At 38.4% G+C, this 17,504-nt stretch overlaps 1 protein-coding gene across 2 annotated transcripts; it reads left to right on the top strand.

The window, feature by feature from the left end:
* Positions 1–859: 859 nt before the first annotated feature.
* On the top strand, positions 860–16,773 carry FKBP14 (FKBP prolyl isomerase 14). 2 transcript variants are annotated; one of them, XM_060632816.3, is made up of 4 exons: positions 860–1,967; positions 5,087–5,238; positions 8,835–8,962; positions 15,574–16,773. In XM_060632816.3, exons 1-4 carry the CDS (start codon positions 1,771–1,773, stop codon positions 15,610–15,612), a joined length of 516 nt encoding a protein of 171 aa, XP_060488799.1. In that variant the 5' UTR covers positions 860–1,770; the 3' UTR covers positions 15,613–16,773. The 2 variants fall into 2 exon arrangements, with proteins under 2 accessions (XP_060488799.1, XP_060488798.1); XM_060632815.3 differs by lacking the exon at positions 15,574–16,773 and adding an exon at positions 11,595–11,884 and having other exon boundaries at positions 868–1,967.
* Positions 16,774–17,504: the final 731 nt, after the last annotated feature.

Here is a 17,504-nt window from a genome sequence, read left to right as displayed (position 1 = left end):
AGGGCGACCTATGAGACGATGCGGGACACAGTCCAGACTATTAATGGTACCGTAGGTGGGGCCGGACCCACCTCTGGATGTTTGAGGGTTAGTGTGGCCCCTTAGGGTGCCTCCTGTGTTATAGCCCCCAGGGTCCAAATCTTGTTTCAAGGCTAATTGATGCCAGAAAATCGAGGCAGCTAGCAATAGAGCGTACGGAGTTGACGGGAATTTCACGATAGAATACAGTGTGGCTGGTAAACATGTTTAAACTCTAAGGCCTAGCTATTGGAAGTGCGGTCCACGGACAGCAGAATTAGCATCACCTAGGAGCTAGTCAAAATTGCAGGAACTCACGGCGAGCCCAGGCCTCCTGAGTTGAAATCTGCATTTTAACAGATACTCTAGAGGATTCCTAAGCATATTAAAATGTGAGAAAGTACTGTGCCAAGGATGTTTGACCAGGGAAAATGTTAGCGATAGATTAAGTGGAAAGAGCATGTTATGAAAGAAAGTGTACAATCTGATCTAATTTCTTTTAAGCCTATTTCACCGAAGCATGAACCAAAATGTTAAGATGATTATTTGTAGATGGTGGCGCTATAGGCGATCTCTTTTTCTCTTTTTCTTTGGCATAAGATTGCCAGATTTAGCAAAAATACAGAACAACGGATTCGTTGTTTATCTGAAATTCATGTTTAATTCGGCTCTTTTATTTTAACTGGAAAACCTACTTTTGTGCTTTCCAGTTTCTTCCAAATCGACTGTAATGAACATGTGTTGCTTTTGAAATTAGGCGAAAAATGTAAAGCTAATAATTTTAAGCTAAGATGAGCCAGTGTAACTCGTAACTGTGATTACTGTTTCTTCTATAAAGTGGAGGTCTGCACGTCCGTCTCCTCGATAGAAGCTATTATTTACCTTCTACATTAAAGTCACTAAGAGATAAACTGTTAGCAGCCATAACATTATGCGGTGTTGTAGAATGAATCAGAAGACCGGGTTTGAAGGCGGAGCTCAAATGCTTTGGGGCTGAACAATTTTAAGCAGGACCCTTAACCTCTCCTTGCCCAGATACATTTATCATTTAAATGGGATTAAAGAACCTGCCTTACTGGCAGTGTAGTGAGGTTTACGCAACGGGAATGCGCTTTGCGAACCCTACAGAAATATTTAAGCCTTTATCGTTTATACTGTAAGTTAAGTAACAATACAGGATTGTGGACTCCTAGGGGCGGGGAGTAACCTCTCAGCGTGCGCAAGAGTAAACAGGACTTGCCGGATACCGCTACCTTTTCACTTAGCCTGGGGGCTCAGCACGCTCAGCGGGGGAACATCACAGCTGTAAATCTGCCGGAGGAGTTTCCGGCTAGCTGCGTTCCCCAGGGATCTCCCAAAGTCCAAGGTTGTGGAATTCTTTCATCCGCCTTTCTCTAGGACCCCTCCCTGTGCTTCGCGGCCTGACCAAGTCCTGGCTCCGCCCAGCTGTAATTATTGCAGCATCATTGGCTTGAGAGGCTCCGGCGGACTGCACTGCTAGCCAATGGGGAGCCATCGTTCCCAAGAGCCAACCTGTGAGAGCCAGTCAGGCCCGGGTTTGGGGTTTAACGCTTTAGAGGTGGGTTCGCATTACGTGGGAAAGTTGTCGTAGTAAGTGTGCCACGTCTGCTGGGAAGCGGTAGTCATGAACTTGCCAAAGGCCGTTGTCTTGAAGCCTTCAAATACTTTCTTAGTTCTATGAGGTCGGGGGCCCTTTCTCTGTTTTTGTAGGAACTTTCCTGCGCCAGCAGCATGAGGCTTTTTTTGTGGAACGCGGTGCTGACGTTGTTGGTCACTTCTTTGAGTGGGGCTCTGATCCCTGAACCAGAAGTGAAGATTGAGGTGCTCCAGAAGCCGTTCATCTGCCATCGCAAGACCAAAGGGGGAGATTTGATGTTGGTCCACTATGAAGGCTACTTAGAAAAGGATGGCTCCTTATTTCACTCCACGTAAGTAATTACACCTCGCAGGTAAAATAGTGAAGAACCCGTCGACCTATGCGAGCTCTCTGGCAGGAAAGGTAGCCTGTATCAGGTTTTACTTCTCTTTTGAAAAATTGAAATCTGTTATTTCCTTCTTTGGGAAAGGAAATTGTTTAAAGACAATCAAGACAAACAATTTGGTTAAAAACAATAAAGACAATAACGGTGCCTTTGAAGTTCCTTGGAACTTGGAAACGTGTGGTAAGGATAAAGGTTAATTTTTACTATAAAAATTAGAACTAGAATCTTTGACATATTGCACAAGTATCTAGGTGTGTAATTAGGCAATAAGTAGAAAAAAACTGTAAAGGAATTTCATTTCTCAAACTCCATTCCCAAGGGAAAATGACTCAATTCCATTATGAATTTGGTGTAGGTGAAATTTACTTAAAACTTTTCGCAGGGACTTCATGAGCAGAATACACAATCATTTATTTGCTTGTTGTAGGATATGCTAATGCTAGCCTATTGATCTGTTTAATTTTTGTTCGTACAAATGACATTTTGGTCAAGGTATAGTCCCATGATTTGTTTCATTATTTTTTTCTTTCTAGAAAATTCAAAGATTTCATTGATGGGTATGGTTATGGCCATGAAAGATTAATCCAATAACTATAGTGAATGATTTTCAGGTGGTTACACTATCATTATTTCTGTTCTATACGAACAAAGAAATTGCAACATGGATGTTTTACAAGTGTAATGATTTCTAATTAGGCATTGATTCTCTTCATTCCATTCCAAGATTATTTATTGAGCATTTCTTTTATGTTAGGCCCTGTGTTTGAGACTAGGGAGATTAAAACTTTTGGCTTCTCCATCCTTGTCCATTCATTTATCTGTCCATCTAACAAACCCTTATTGAGTGATCACAAGTCAGGCCTTGAGGATGCAAAGGTGACTTTTAAGAGTGGGCTCCTGTCCTCCAGCAGTACATCATCTACAGGAAGGAGGACGACAAGTAAATAGCTCATGCTATGTAGTACAGAGTGTTCAAAGTGTTTGCAAAGCATAATGGAGTCTGGCATTAATGATGCTCTGGGGGGGTGGGGTAAGAGAAAGACTTCCTAGAGATCATAATTGAGTTGGGTCTTGAAAGATGGGTGGAGGGTTCCTTCCAGGTGGAGAATGGGGGCAAGGAGGACATTCCAGGTAGAGAAAATGGCATGAACTAAAGTAGTGAAGCTTTGTGGCCCATCCTAGACCTCATTTTCAGATGAACTGCCTTTATTGAGCATTCAGACCTGGTCTGTCAGGTTTTGGAGAAATGAATGGCGTTCTTCTCTGAACTCTGTTAGCCTTTGCAAACATTTCTGAAACAGTGGCTTGCCATAGAATTCTCAACAGCTCCATCTTCTTAGCAGCAAGGCCAGTGCCACAGTAGATGTTAAACAAGATTAAGGTTTGCATTTAAAATTTTCAACTGCATCTTTATTTTTAGTCTGATCTCTTTTAGATACAGCCTGATGTCTTTCAGGTCTCAGAATGAAAAACCTATTGGCCTTTGGTGGTAGCCATACAACATTATTTAGCAGTTTGCTACTAAAGTTCTAGTACCCATTAAAAAAAAGCAGGGGGGCGCCTGGGTGGCTCAGTCGGTTAAACGTCTGACTTCGGCTCAGGTCATGATCTTGCGGGTTTGTGGGTTTTGGCCCCACGTTGGATTCTGTGCGGACAGCTCAAAGCCTGGAGCCTGCTTCGGATTCTGTCTCCCTCTGCTCTCTGCCCCTCCCCCCACTCATACTCTGTCTCTCCCTCTCTCTCTCAAAAGAAATAAACATTAAAAAGATAAATAAATAAAGTTCTGGTACCTGATGAGGGGACGGTTGTCATGCGGCCTCAGTGTAAATGGTCAGGAACTGCTTACCCTGAGTTTTATGAAGCAGGACCATCAAGTGATCTGTGGTAAAGCATGTTTGCCATGTCTAGAATAATAGCCTGTGTGGTAAATAGCTTAAATCCTTTAGCTGTGACAAGAAATGTACCAAAACTGTAGTCAGCACTGGGTGGCAGATTGTTTTCTTCCTTCTTTATTCTTTTCCAGCCTTCCCAAGTGTTCTACAGTTGGCAATTTGTTTCTTTAGTCATAGGGGGAAATTAAGAAAAGAGGAAGTAATGGCTTTTACCTAGATTTAGTAATTAACCATGGTGTCCATGAAACCTAGTAGAGTGATTTCTCATTCTCACCTATACAATATCCTTGAGAATACTTTCCGTATGTACCAAAAAGGAGCGAACTGGGGCTCAGGTGCTATTCAGCCCTCAGGCCCCCCAGTAGCTTGGCAGGCTGGGTTTCTTAGGCTGGCCTCTCTCCAGGTCCTAAGCCAGGATATTTTGATCATTTCCTTCTTCCTCAGTCCTTGAGGGACAACTCCCCCAGGTTTCCCTGCACAGCCCCACAGAAAATGCCTGCAGGCAGCATCTAGGTGGGGTTTGGGTTGAAGAGCAGCCGTTTCCACCTGTCAGAGCCATCACGAGACTGTACATCAGCAGGGTTTATAGGCAGACTAGAAGATTCTGTGCTCCTGACTCTCCAGTGTCCATGTGGGTGTGGACCCACTTGTCTTGGCAGTAACTTCTCCTTAACTTCTCTTTCTTCCCAAATTCACCCATTTTCCATGATTTTCTTCCTCTTCTGCCCGGGATGACGTTCCTGGGACAGCATCGCTGTGGTTAAGACCTTGAAGTTTGGAGTTAGATCAAATACCAGCACATTTAACCTCAGTTTCCTCCTCTGTACAATGGGGAAATGATGGTACTTACCTCATATGATCATTCTCACAGAGTTAAAAGAGGCAAAGAATTTGGGGTAATACCTGGTACACAGTAAATCTCAAATAATTATTAACTGTTTTTATTATTATTCCCTCTGCCCTTCTCTACTTGATTCAATTGTATGAAATTTGCATCAAGAAATAGGGGCAGTGGATTAAATTATTACAAAATTAACCTGGTTTTGTGTGTATGTGTATAGCTGTTTTTGTTAATTCCCAAATTGAATCACTTATTGGTAGAATAAAATGCTCCCACATCAATAAAAAAATAAAGTTACTGAAGAGTTCTAATATGTTTTCTTTCTATTGTAGTCACAAACATAACAATGGTCAGCCCATTTGGTTTACCTTGGGCATCCTGGAGGCTCTCAAAGGTTGGGACCAGGGCTTGAAGGGAATGTGTGTAGGAGAGAAGAGAAAGCTCACCATTCCTCCTGCCCTGGGCTATGGAAAAGAAGGAAAAGGTAATAACAATTTCACATTTTTACTACAGCATTGGGGTTCTTCTCTGGATTAGGAGACAGAAGTCAGCATAACTAGTATGTATTTTTCCCCCAGAAGTAGAAGATGTGTATTATTTTTTTTTTTAAGTATGATTGCATCTTGATTATCATTTGAGATGGCCAAATTAAAGCCATTCTGTCTTAATGGTCAACTGAACTACTGATACAAAGTTCTGGAACCTTTAACTCTATCATTAACAATTTACCACCATATTAACCAAAAGAATGGTTTTTAAATTTTTTTTTTTTTTAACGTTTATTTATTTTTGAGACAGAGAGAGACAGAGCATGAACGGGGGAGGGTCAGAGAGAGAGGGAGACACAGAATCTGAAACAGGCTCCAGGCTCTGAGCAGTCAGCACAGAGCCCGACGTGGGGCTCGAACTCACATACCGTGAGATCATGACCTGAGCCGAAGTCGGACGCTTAACCGACTGAGCCACCCAGGCGCCCCAAGAATGGTTTTTAAAAAATTATGGCACAATACTTACAAAATAATGGTTCCTATTTTAACCACTTTTAACTGTACGATTCAATGGCATTATGAACATTCACACTGTTGTACAAGCATCACCACTATCCAGTTTCAGAACGTTTTCATCCTCCCCAGCTGAAACTCATCAATTTATTTTAACACCAAAAAGAAAGATTATTCCACATAAGTGTTTCGATGAGTTGAACATGTGAAATGTAGATTATTCAGGTATTAAATGGGGTTTAGATGTGGGCTGCAGGGGGCTCACAACTGAAGTTTTCTTTAACAAAGCTTTTTTTGGGGGGTTGTTTTCATTCTTGTGTTAAAGTTGTTTTATAACTGTTGTTATAATTCACTTATAAAACCTGATGGAGTGACATGAAATGAGTGTTATAAAATAGAAGCAAATAGGCTAGCTGATTCCGGGAGACTTTGTGCTAGTTTGTTCCAGGATGCACACCTGCTGTGTGAGTGGGGAGCCACGCAGCTTTCCAAAGGGCTATTTACAAGAGGCCAGGTGATATTTCCTGCACAAGATATATTTCCTTTCTAATTTAACCTAAGGGAATAATCAGGTATCAGGAGAAATATTTGTGGACAGGCATGTCCATTGCTACATTGTTTTAAAATGTTTATTTTTGAGAGAGAGAGAGAGAGAGAGCGTACAAGCAGGGGAGGGGCAGAGAGAGAGGGACAGAGGATCTGAAGTTGGTGAAGTTGGCTCTGTGCGGACAGCAGCGAGCCCCATGCGGGGTTCAAACTCATGGGGCAAGTTCATGACCTGAGCCAGAGTCTGAAGCTTAACGGACTGAGCTACTCAGGTGCCCCACTACATTGTTTCTAACAGCAAAAATATTGAAATCAACTTCAATGTGTAATGAGAAGGGTTAACTAAAATATGGCCCAGTTATTAAAAAATGGCATTTCAAGGATTAAAAAAATTATATCCAAATGGGTAAGATATAATGTTATATACAAAAGTGGAAAATAAAGCTATACTATATCCAAGAGTAAGTATTAGAAAAAAGTATATACATACTCAGAGTGAATCACAAGGAAATAATTAAGAATGATAACAATGGATGGGTCGGAATTATTTTTATTTCTGGTTCTGTCTCTTCCAAATTCTCTACAATGGGCATGTATTACATAATGAAGAAAAAAATTTATTAAGTAGTCACCAGAACCAGACAGGGAACCACTCTGATACTGTAGCAATAACAGACTTCACAGTATCCTTAGGTCTAAACTTAACCAGTTACAAAGTGAGAATCCTAACCCCAGTTTCTGGAGAAGAAAGTAAATGCCATATGTGTAACATTATATTCTTTTTTTTTTTAATGTTTATTTATTTTTGAGAGACAGAGACAGTATGAGCGGGGGAGGGGCAGAGAGAGAGAGGGAGACGTAGAACAGGAAGCAGGCTCTAGGCTCTGAGCTGTCAGCTCAGAGCCCAGGGAAGGGCTCGAACTCATGAGCCGTGAGATCCTGACCTGAGCTGAAGTCAGATGCTTAACCAACTGAGCCACCCAGGTGCCTTTGTAACATTATATTCTAAAATGGAACTTGCTATATAGATCTTATGCATAGAATGGAATTTACTAACCAAATTCAATTATTATGATAATCATCTCTTTAGAGAAGAAAATCAGGTATCTAGAACATGTTTCTCTGATGTTCAAATGTATTCTTTCACCTTCCTGCTGTATCTTTATTGCCTCACCTTTAATGTATATGTAGAATTAATCCATTACTCTTACTCCATACTGTATTTAACTCAATTTTACTGTAGGACAAGCAGAGTTCTAAATTTGAGTCATTTCGTCCAAACTGAGAGCCATGAAACTAATTCTGCTAATGTGTATTTAACACTAATTTTGTAGTCATTTGGTACCACGTGTTTGCATGTCTCCTTTGGAAAGACACCAGTTTTATCAACGACCTAGTGCATGCCCCTTCTCTGTCTAGATCTGGAATGGTAAGCTTGGGCACAGAGTGTAAGTTTTGTTCTCTTTAATACTTAACAAATGCTCCTTGACAGAAATATGTGGGATTTGGATGGGGGGGGGGGGGGGACTAAGAAATATTTGCAATGTTTACCCAGACCTTTATGTTAAATACAGTTATAAGGAAACAAATTAAAAAAAGAAAAATTGTTCATACTGCCCAGAAAGTATTTTTTTGAAAAGGCCCCTGGGACTTTTAATAGAGCTCTTTTCATGTTTTAAAAGATTTTTATCTCCCTTCTCAGAAATTTGTTTTAATTTCTTCTCTCTCATGAAATGTCTTCAGAATATGTATATAATTATATATATGTTCTATATCAGAGGAGGTGTTTCCCAAGTCTGAAATTGTTGAAACTTTCTGTATTGTTTTTAAAGCTTATAAGAGAATTATGTTTTAGTAATACATTGAGAGCTTACTATTTATGAAGCAGAATGCTAAATATTTTGCATAGCTTTATTTTCCTCCATCTTCCCAACAGATTCTGCATTTTATAAATGCATTCTATAAATGAGGAAATAGGCTTAAAGAGGGGCAGGTTTAAGCTTTAATACCGGCTCCTGGGACACCAGATCTCTCTCAGTTAGATACTGCCTCCTAGTGGTAGAAATGCTACTACTCTATGTATATCTAGGTCAGGACTTTTGTGACACCGCCCCCCCCCCCTCCCCCGCCAAAGTTAGTTAAATCACTTGTACTATAATTAACTCTGAATTATCTACAGCCCTTTAAGTCATTCTTGACATGTAATATATAATATCTTAATCATATTTGAAATTTAATACCAGGCCATTAGGCACATCTGTATGTATGTGTGTGTTTGTGTGCACGAAACAGTTTGTAATTGCAAAGCCAAACACAGACTGCTTTTGATCTACCAGTTTGGATTATTCCTTTGCTATTCTATTTGTTTGAGTAACATATAGTTACAAGTAATTCACATCATATGTGATAGCCTTAGGAAGACTCTTCATTTAATTCAATCAAAAGAATATTTTGTTCAGTGTCATAAGTTTCCTGTCATCAAAACTTTGGGATTGTTTAAGTAAAAGTTAACCTCCGTCTCTCTTCATGTCAGGTAAAATTCCCCCAGAGAGTACACTGATATTCAACATTGATCTCTTGGAGATTCGAAATGGACCAAGATCCCATGAGTCATTCCAAGAAATGGATCTTAATGATGACTGGAAACTCTCTAAAGATGAGGTGATCTTTCCTTCTTCTTACTCCTTTGTTTGCTTGTTTCTTCTCACTTATTAAAAAATATACTTCTAAAGAAAATTTATCTTTGTTTGGATAAAATATTGTTTATAAGTTTTCTTATAATACTGATGCTTTGAATATTGGCTTTTTTAAAAATAGGAAATCATTGTTTTGGAGAGAAATATATTGAGACTCAACACCATCCATTCTTTTGCTTCCCTCTCCCCCCACCCCTACCCCACCATGTTTAAGGTTTACTGTATCCTTCCCTCTTTCTGAGTTTTTGAAAGGTCCATTTTGCTAAGACAATTCCCATTTTGAAGTTGCTATATAAGAAATGTGGATGTCTGGAGAAATATCTCCTGTTGACAGTTTCTGTTTAAAACTCAACTGGCTGTTAAATGCCCTTTGTTGTAATTTCCTGGCATTTAGCAGCAAACGGCCCACCTGCCGGGTTCTTTTGTTCTGGGTAGCACCTTGAGAAAGGAGACTCTGGTCTGGATTTTCTAGAGCAGAAGACCTTTCCCAGCCCCCTCTTAGTTCTGGTGTTTGCGTAAGGATAAAGGAAGAAGTCTTCTCCCTGTAATTCATTTTTACACATACCTGTCTTAGTCTGGCTGTTGTGAGGAAAGGATTGGAGGTAGAGAGCTACTCAGTTTTTTTTGTCTGCCCATATTCTCCATTGTGGCCTGGCTGGTCAGAAATCAAGTCCCTTTTTATGTTTTGATCAATTTCATTCTAATGGCCAGGAAATGATTAAGTCTTAAATAAGCGAAGTTATTATGAACTCATAGGGTCATGATCTACAGCTACTAAATTTATAACACCTTGTACTATTGCCAGTCATAGGACTTTTTTCTATCCAAGGTAAATTTCAGTAACCTTTCATTTAAAAAACCTTAAATATACAGCACATTAAAAAAAAAAATCAATCCAGGGACGCCTGGGTGGCTCAGTCGGTTAAGCGTCCGACTTCGGCTCAGGTCACGATCTCACGGTCTGTGAGTTCGAGCCCCGCGTCGGGCTCTGGGCCGATGGCTCAGAGCCTGGAGTCTGCTTCCAATTCTGTGTTTCCCTCTCTCTCTGCCCCTCCCCCGTTCATGCTGTGTCTCTCTCTGTCTCAAAAATAAATTAAAAAAAAAAAAATTAAAAATAAATAAACGTTAAAAAAAAATCAATCCAATTAAAAAAGGTGTTTATTAAAAAGTTTTCCTCCCACCCACATCCTCTTCTATGTGATCTGTCCCTTTCCGCATCCAGTTTTATTGGCTTCTAATGTATCTTTCCAGTGTTTCTTTATGCAAATACAAGCAAACATGAATACATATTCCTGTTTCCTCTTTTCTTACATAAAAAATAGCATGATATACGTAATATTTGACATCTTGCTTTATTCTCACAGTATATCCTTGGGATATATTCTACATTAATCCATCTGGCCTTATCATCTTTTTTTTTTTTAACAACTTCATTCAATCTCCTTAATCTTAAAAATAAATATGTCATATGTTTGTATATTGGCGATAGGGGCAGGAAGGAGGACTTGAAATTACTGATCTAACAGAAGGAGTAATAGAGCTCTGATTAAAAATGAAAATACAGGTTAAACTGCATTATGGTCAATCTAGTGGGTAATTGGGAACAGGATTTTGTTTATGTCTTTAAATATCTGAATGAGAGTGAAAATTTTTAGTGTAAGCACTCATCAGGCTGGATTTTGCTTTAATTTCTGAGATTGGGAGGTCATGAGGCATGGTCATAGCCAGATCCACAGCATGGACTATTACCAGACACTTACTTAAATTAAAAAATGCCATTAGGAGAGGGGAGGCAGGTGGGAGCAATGGGTGAAATAGGTGAAGGGGATTAAGAGCACACTTATCATTATGAGCACTGAGTAATGTATAGACTTGTTGAATCACTCACTATATTGTACATCTGAAATTAGTATAACACTGTAAATTATACTGGAATTTAAAAAATTGAAAAATTTTTAAATAAATTTTTTAAATGCCATTCTTTAATCTGATTTTAAGAGAGAAGTACCTGGAATTCTGACCCTAGTTAGAGATCTGGATAATTCAATGGAATGAAAGACTACAGTTTTTCAAATGCTTGGCTTTATTTAGACTCAGATTAAGAGCAGGTAGTATCCTTTCACTGGGTGCTTTTCTTTTTCTTTTTCTTTTTTTTTTAAGTTTATTTATTTATTTTGAAAGAGAGAGTGTGAGTGGGGGAGGGGCAGAGAGCGAGGGAGAGAAAGAATCCCAAGCGGTCTCCGGTCTCCGAGCTGTCAGTATAGAGCCCGACTCTGGGCTCAATCCCATGACCTGAGCCAAAATAAGACTGGGCCGTGTAACCAAGTGAGCCACCCAGGTGCCCTACTGGATGATATAAACCTTATCTTTGCCTCTGAGCAATATTCTGTGTCTATATTGGAGCAGTATAGCAACAGTTTTTAAGGAGAAAAAAAAATTTACTGTCATTGGAAATATATCCAATGATATATTGTAAAGCAGTTGGTTAGTCATTGTTGTATATAATCCAGTAACTACCAGTCCACTCTGTGATATTAACAGGCTTGGTGTGGGTGTCTTATGAATTAGAATTATTAATGAGACCCATTATTTTGTAGGTTAAAGTGTATTTAAAGAAGGAGTTTGAAAAGCATGGTGCAGTGGTGAATGAAAGTCATCATGATGTTTTGGTGGAGGATATTTTTGATAAAGAAGATGAAGACAAAGATGGATTTATATCTGCCAGAGAATTTACATATAAGCATGATGAGTTATAAAGATACATCTGCCCATTTTATATGGCATCCATCCTTAAAGACAGGGCAACCATTTTAAAAGAAGGTCTTATTTTTAAATAATGTGCTGTTCCTGTTCTGGTTTCATATATATATATATATATATATATATATATATATACACACACATATATATATATATATGTATGTGTGTATATATATATATGTGTGTGTGTATATATATATACACATACATACATATATATATATACACACACACATATATATATATATATTTTTTTTTTTTCCTGAATATTATTTGAAAAACCCCTTAAGATCCCTAAGTGCCCATTTCTTTCTGGTGAGTTATTGGGAAGAAAAAAAATTAATTTGTCTTTGAACGGAAGACTGCTGAACTATTTTCCACTTTCACATATGAAGCCTTATGTTTTACTTGCTTGCTTGTAATTTTAAAATATTGCAGCCAGAAGCATGCCCAACAAATCGGCACCCTCTATTTCTCCTTCCCTCTATTTTCTCCAAGTTAGATACTGACATTTGAGAAACCTTTTGCAATAGCCCAAGGCTTACTATTTTCATGTTATAATGAAACAGTGGGTCTGTAACTGCCTTTGAGTCTCTGCTTAAGGAAAAGAGGAAACTGGTTGTTGATTTGGGCTTGTAACAGTTACTGCTCTACTGAGATGTGTAAGGCTGAAGTGAGTAACAAAGTTAATAACTTATAAATATGTATACATTGAAACATTCTGCCCAGGACTTAAAAGTTTTATAAAGTTTGGTTCCTAGTGACTAATAATCTATAATGAGAAATAGGACAAATTATTTATGTGTCTGGCTCTTTGTAATAACGGGTCAAAACATTGTTGCTGAGGTAGAGAGTTGTATCTAGTCAATGTTTAAGTCTAGCAGATTACCCTTCCTGGTTCATTAATGAATAAAATCTATTACTAATGTATTATACTACAATAACACTGTATCATGAGAGAAATTAGTAAGCCAATCGACAATTTCCCATTTCTGCTCATCAAAAAATGACATGCATCCACAGCTGCTACTGTTGCATAGAAATCTGTCCTGCGTCAAAAAAATGGATGATTTTATAATTTTACCTGAAATTGGCTTTTGTCCTTTTCCTTTAAAAAAGCTCCCAAATCTCCATTTACTAAGAATAGTTCTTTATCATTTACAAAGTGATCTCAAGTGCATCATCGTCTTTGATTTTCATTGCTCTGAGCCCTGTGGGGGGGGAAAAAAAAAACAACTGGTGGATCTTAATGTAACTGTTTTATAGATGAGGACACTATCCTTCAAAGAGATTGATTGTTTTGTCCGAGGTCAACACCTAACTTGTGCAAACAGATCACAGTCCCCAAGTTCAGTATGTTTGTTTTGCCCTCTACTAGTGAAAAGGCAAAACTTCCCTTTGAACTCACTGGACCTAATTCTCTCTTCACTTTGCTCTCAAAGCAGTCAGCTCTGTTTTTTTTTTTTTAATCTTTGGCTCCTTATCCTTTGAAGATGGTGAACTGGCTGTTGTAGGTACTTTTGAATTCTTCCCCTGATCTAGGAAAGGCTCTGGTTTCATTGAATAGTCTTGGGGTTAGCACTGAATTGCCTCAAAAACCCTGTCCTGTGAGAAGATCCAGGCATGTTTCTTAGTCCTTTCATGCTTGTTTACCTCTAGGTTTTTTAATTTTGTTTTGTTTTGTTTTGTTTTAGAGAATCATGAACAATTATTGCATCATATACAGGCTACTTTTGCCACTTATCTGTTGACATTTTCCTCACCAGAACATAAAGTTCTTGAGAAGAACATATATAACACCTTTTTTCTGATGAAATCAGCTATATGTCAAAAACCCTTAAATTGTCACTGCTATTTTCCTCAACCCGGAGGAGTTATGAACCGCAATACAGAAAGCCTTATGCTGTGTTCGTCGGGAAGGAGAGAGCTTGTCGCGTGGTAGCACCTTGTATAGACGTTATTGGCGATGCTATCTCCGGTAAAGCAGGCAAAGCAAAAAGAATTGTGATTATTTGGGCAGCATATTTCTTTATATGTGAGTTTACATAAATTCTCATCTAAATCTTTAGACACAAACATGAAATGAAAGCATATAAATGGGTTATGGTCGTTTTTAAGCATCTGCCTTTGGTTTAGCTACACCTCTACCCCTTTCCATTCGTGGGAATAATCAGACATGAACTGTGACCTCACTTGTAATATAATTTGACTCATTAATATTGCTAGATATGTCCTACTTAAGTTTATATGACCATGTTTTATTCTTTTCAAAATAAACTTTATTTGGGGAATGATTGGTTTTGTGAAACATTCTTCAAGTACCAGTTTCCTTAGCAGCTTTATTGATTTTCTTACCTGTTATTCTAGGTTTTATGTTGAAACTGGATAGGGAAGATGGATAGGCCATGGTAGGAGAGGGGTGTAGTGACGCATGGAACGTGATTATCTGCTCTGTTTATTTTATTTATCTGTTTTTTGACATTTTTTTTTTTCAATTTTTAGAGAGAGTGTGTGAGTGCGGGAGAGGGGCAGAGGGAGAGGGAGAGAATCCCAGGCAGGCTCCATGTTCAGTGGGGAGCCTGACGTGGGGCTCCGTCCGTCGCACGATCCTGGGATCATGACCTGAGTCCATATCAAGAGTCAGACGCTCGACTGACTGAGCCACCCAGGCGCCCTTGTCTGCTCTGTTTAGAGATATGTGTAAGAAAAACTGTGCTTTGGTTTCAATTGTTTTGAAATAAGCATTAAACATTGAGAATCGCGGGCAACAGCTGCTAGTGAATTTTGGTACCAGAGAAAATGTATGTGTTGGGTTTTATTCAGTGTGGTTTGGGTGGTAGTTCTCACTATTGTTTTCGTTTGGGATTTTATTTTGTCACAGGTAGACATTATGATGATTAATGCCTAGTGAGTGAGTGAGCACTGTAAAATGTAATTAAATGAAATGCTGGGTTGTCATAAAAATAACAAGAAACAATGATTTCTGATTCAGAAGGGGAATCAGCCATTTGAATCTTTGCTTGTGGAAATGAATTTGTACCCCTTCATGATATATAGGAAATTCTTTTTTTTTTTTTTTTTTTAATTTTATTTGTTTTTGAGATAGAGAGAGACAGAGCATGAACAGGGGAGGGTCAGAGAGAGAGGGAGACACAGAATCCGAAGCAGGCTACAGGCTCTGAGCTGTCAGCACAGAGCCCGACGCGGGGCTCGAACTCACGGACTGTGAGATCATGACCTGGGCCGAAGTCGGACGCTTAACCGACTGAGCCACCCAGGTGCCCCAATATATAGGAAATTCTTTACATCTACAGCGCTGTTAGATATGAGCATGCTGTCTGTCCCTACCGAATTGAGTGTATGGATGATTTCTCAGCGTTGTTTGGAAACTGCAAGAGGAGAAAAAGGGACTTGCTGGAATGTTATGGAAAAAAATACATCTCTCACCCTTTTATTAAAAAAGGGACTTATCATCATAATAATAACCCTGGGAAAAAAATAACAAGCAACTTATTTTCCAGAGTTACAGAGCACTTGGTCATAAGGGTGTTTTGATTTATTTTATTTTTGTTGCTTACCCACTTCTGTTTGAAATGAAACCTAAAATGTCAAGCATGGTTATACATTCCTATGCCCATTTGGAAACATGAAAATTATAGTACTTTTCTCTCTTAATATCTGTAGCATTCTATTTAGGAAGATTTGCATATTCTCTTCAGTACGATGAAATCCATACATTCTTACATAAGGGTTTAGAGTCTATTTGAAGGTAAATTCTTTTCTGTGTTTAAAACATTGCTTTGCCTTTGCTTTCAGCCTTGCCTCTGCTGCCTTCAGCTCCTTGCTCCAGGCTGACAGAAGACAAAGACCTTATAAACACTGGTTTCCTAGTGCCATCCTCAAATACAATGAGAGGCTTGCTTTGCTTCCTAAATGTTGCAGAAATGTAGCAGTGACTCAAAATTAGCATACACCAGAAATGCATGGTATATGTGTGAAATATGCAGATTCCTGACCCCTTTCCCCAGCAATGGTGATTCATTCTTGGGTTGGGCCCATGGTTCTGCATTTTAGCCCACTTGCTAGATGACACTGATGCAGGTGGTCTAAGATTCTTATTTGAGAGATGATTAACGTCACCAATTCCCTGCCCTTGAATATATGATCTTCTATATTTTTCTTTGAATATTCTTTCTTGTTTTCTGTAAAGCATTGGTCATTGGGGAAATTAATTGTGCCTAAAACTGAATGTACAGTCAAAAGGGTAAGTTGTGTGGAGATACTATTTTCCCCAGGGTTAGGAATTTTTTAGGACTCTAAATTCTTACAGCAAAAAGTTAGATCATCAGTAAGTATGTTTTTGTGAACATCTTCCCTACCAGAAGAGAGAAAAGAGACCCAAACTTTCCCAAAATTATTGTTCTTTATTATTTTTTCAGAATTATCTATAGCCCACATGTTTAGAAGAATATGCAGTCAAGAGATTGCCTTTAAAAAATAAATATATATGTGTATGTGTTGTATATAGTGTATAAACTATGTGCCACGTATAATATATACATATATTATGAATAGATTATACATACATATGAATATGTATATATATAGTTTCGTATCAAAGATAGTTATTGAAATGTTCTCTCTAGTACATGATTTCCCTTCTCTGAAAACTTGTCTATACCATGCAGTTAAATTTCCTTTTGGTTGATTTGGAATCTGTCTTTCTGTACTTTGCCTATATTTCTATGTTTCACTTATAATTTAGGTAAAATTTCCTAGTAGTTCTCCATGTAAAACCAACAATAACCTTTTTTTCATTCCTTCAGCTTTGGTTTACCCAAGGGATTAAGTGGCTCATTTTGATATACATAGGTTATTGTTAAGGAAAAGAAAAGCATACAAACAGTTGGGAGATTCTGGAGATCTGAAAACACCTAGCACACTAATCAAGGATTCTTTCATTTACCATTTCTTTGTGTTCCTGTACTGCTGAAAAAGCCTCTGGCATAAAATGGATGACTGTAGTGAGTATGAGTCAGCCAATAATTTACAAAGCCAATCTAAGTGCCTAGGACCTAGACTAACATTAATTTTATTTTATGATCTAAAAACAAATTACATGAGATGTTTGCTGAGGTTTTTTACTCTAAAAATCTAGGGTAAAGTGAATACTGTCCCCTTGGTCTTTAGTAACAGCTAAATTATATCTCACTTGGGGATTTCTGGGAATTTACAAGTCATTTCTTTAATTTAAAATTCCGCACTGCTGTAGGGATAGAGGTAATTTCCTTTCTGGTGAACAGTTGCAGTAAAAACATTCCACACGCAATGTGAATTGAGGTATTGGGGGACAGTTCTCGTTATTATAAAGAATGAAGTAAAGGTAGGGAGACCCTTTGGACTTTAATTCCAGTTTCTCGGAACATTTTCTCATTCGTTGGCCTTGTTCTGCTGGAATGTATTTTATGTTAATATAACTGATAATAATTTTGCCTCTGGGCAGGAGACTAGGATATTATAACATTCAACCATATACAGGTGGTTTTTTTTTCTTTTCCCATTATAATCGTATCTTGTATTGTTGTGTAGCTATTTTGTGCAGAAAACATATTGAAACAGTCTGTTTATTTTATATATTTTTTAAAGTTTATGTATTTATTTTGAGAGAGAGCGAGCAGGGGAGGGGAAGAGAGAGAATCCTAAGCAGACTCTGTACTGTCAGCACAGAGTCCAATGCGGGGCTCAAA

This window comes from Panthera onca, chromosome A2 (assembly GCF_046562875.1).
Source record: "Panthera onca isolate mPanOnc1 chromosome A2, mPanOnc1 haplotype 2, whole genome shotgun sequence".
Classification (NCBI taxonomy): Eukaryota; Metazoa; Chordata; class Mammalia; order Carnivora; family Felidae; genus Panthera; species Panthera onca.
Note: the sequence above shows the minus strand (reverse complement) of the source record. Positions and strands in the feature narration are given on the sequence as shown.

Excerpts from the sequence above, each read along its gene's own strand:
- FKBP14 (XM_060632815.3), top strand. The coding sequence starts at position 1,771 with ATGAGGCTTTTTTTGTGGAACGCGGTGCTGACGTTGTTGGTCACTTCT. Across the intron at positions 1,968-5,086 it reads GGCTCCTTATTTCACTCCAC|TCACAAACATAACAATGGTC; the intron begins GTAAGTAATTAC and ends TTTCTATTGTAG. Across the intron at positions 8,963-11,594 it reads GGAAACTCTCTAAAGATGAG|GTTAAAGTGTATTTAAAGAA; the intron begins GTGATCTTTCCT and ends ATTATTTTGTAG.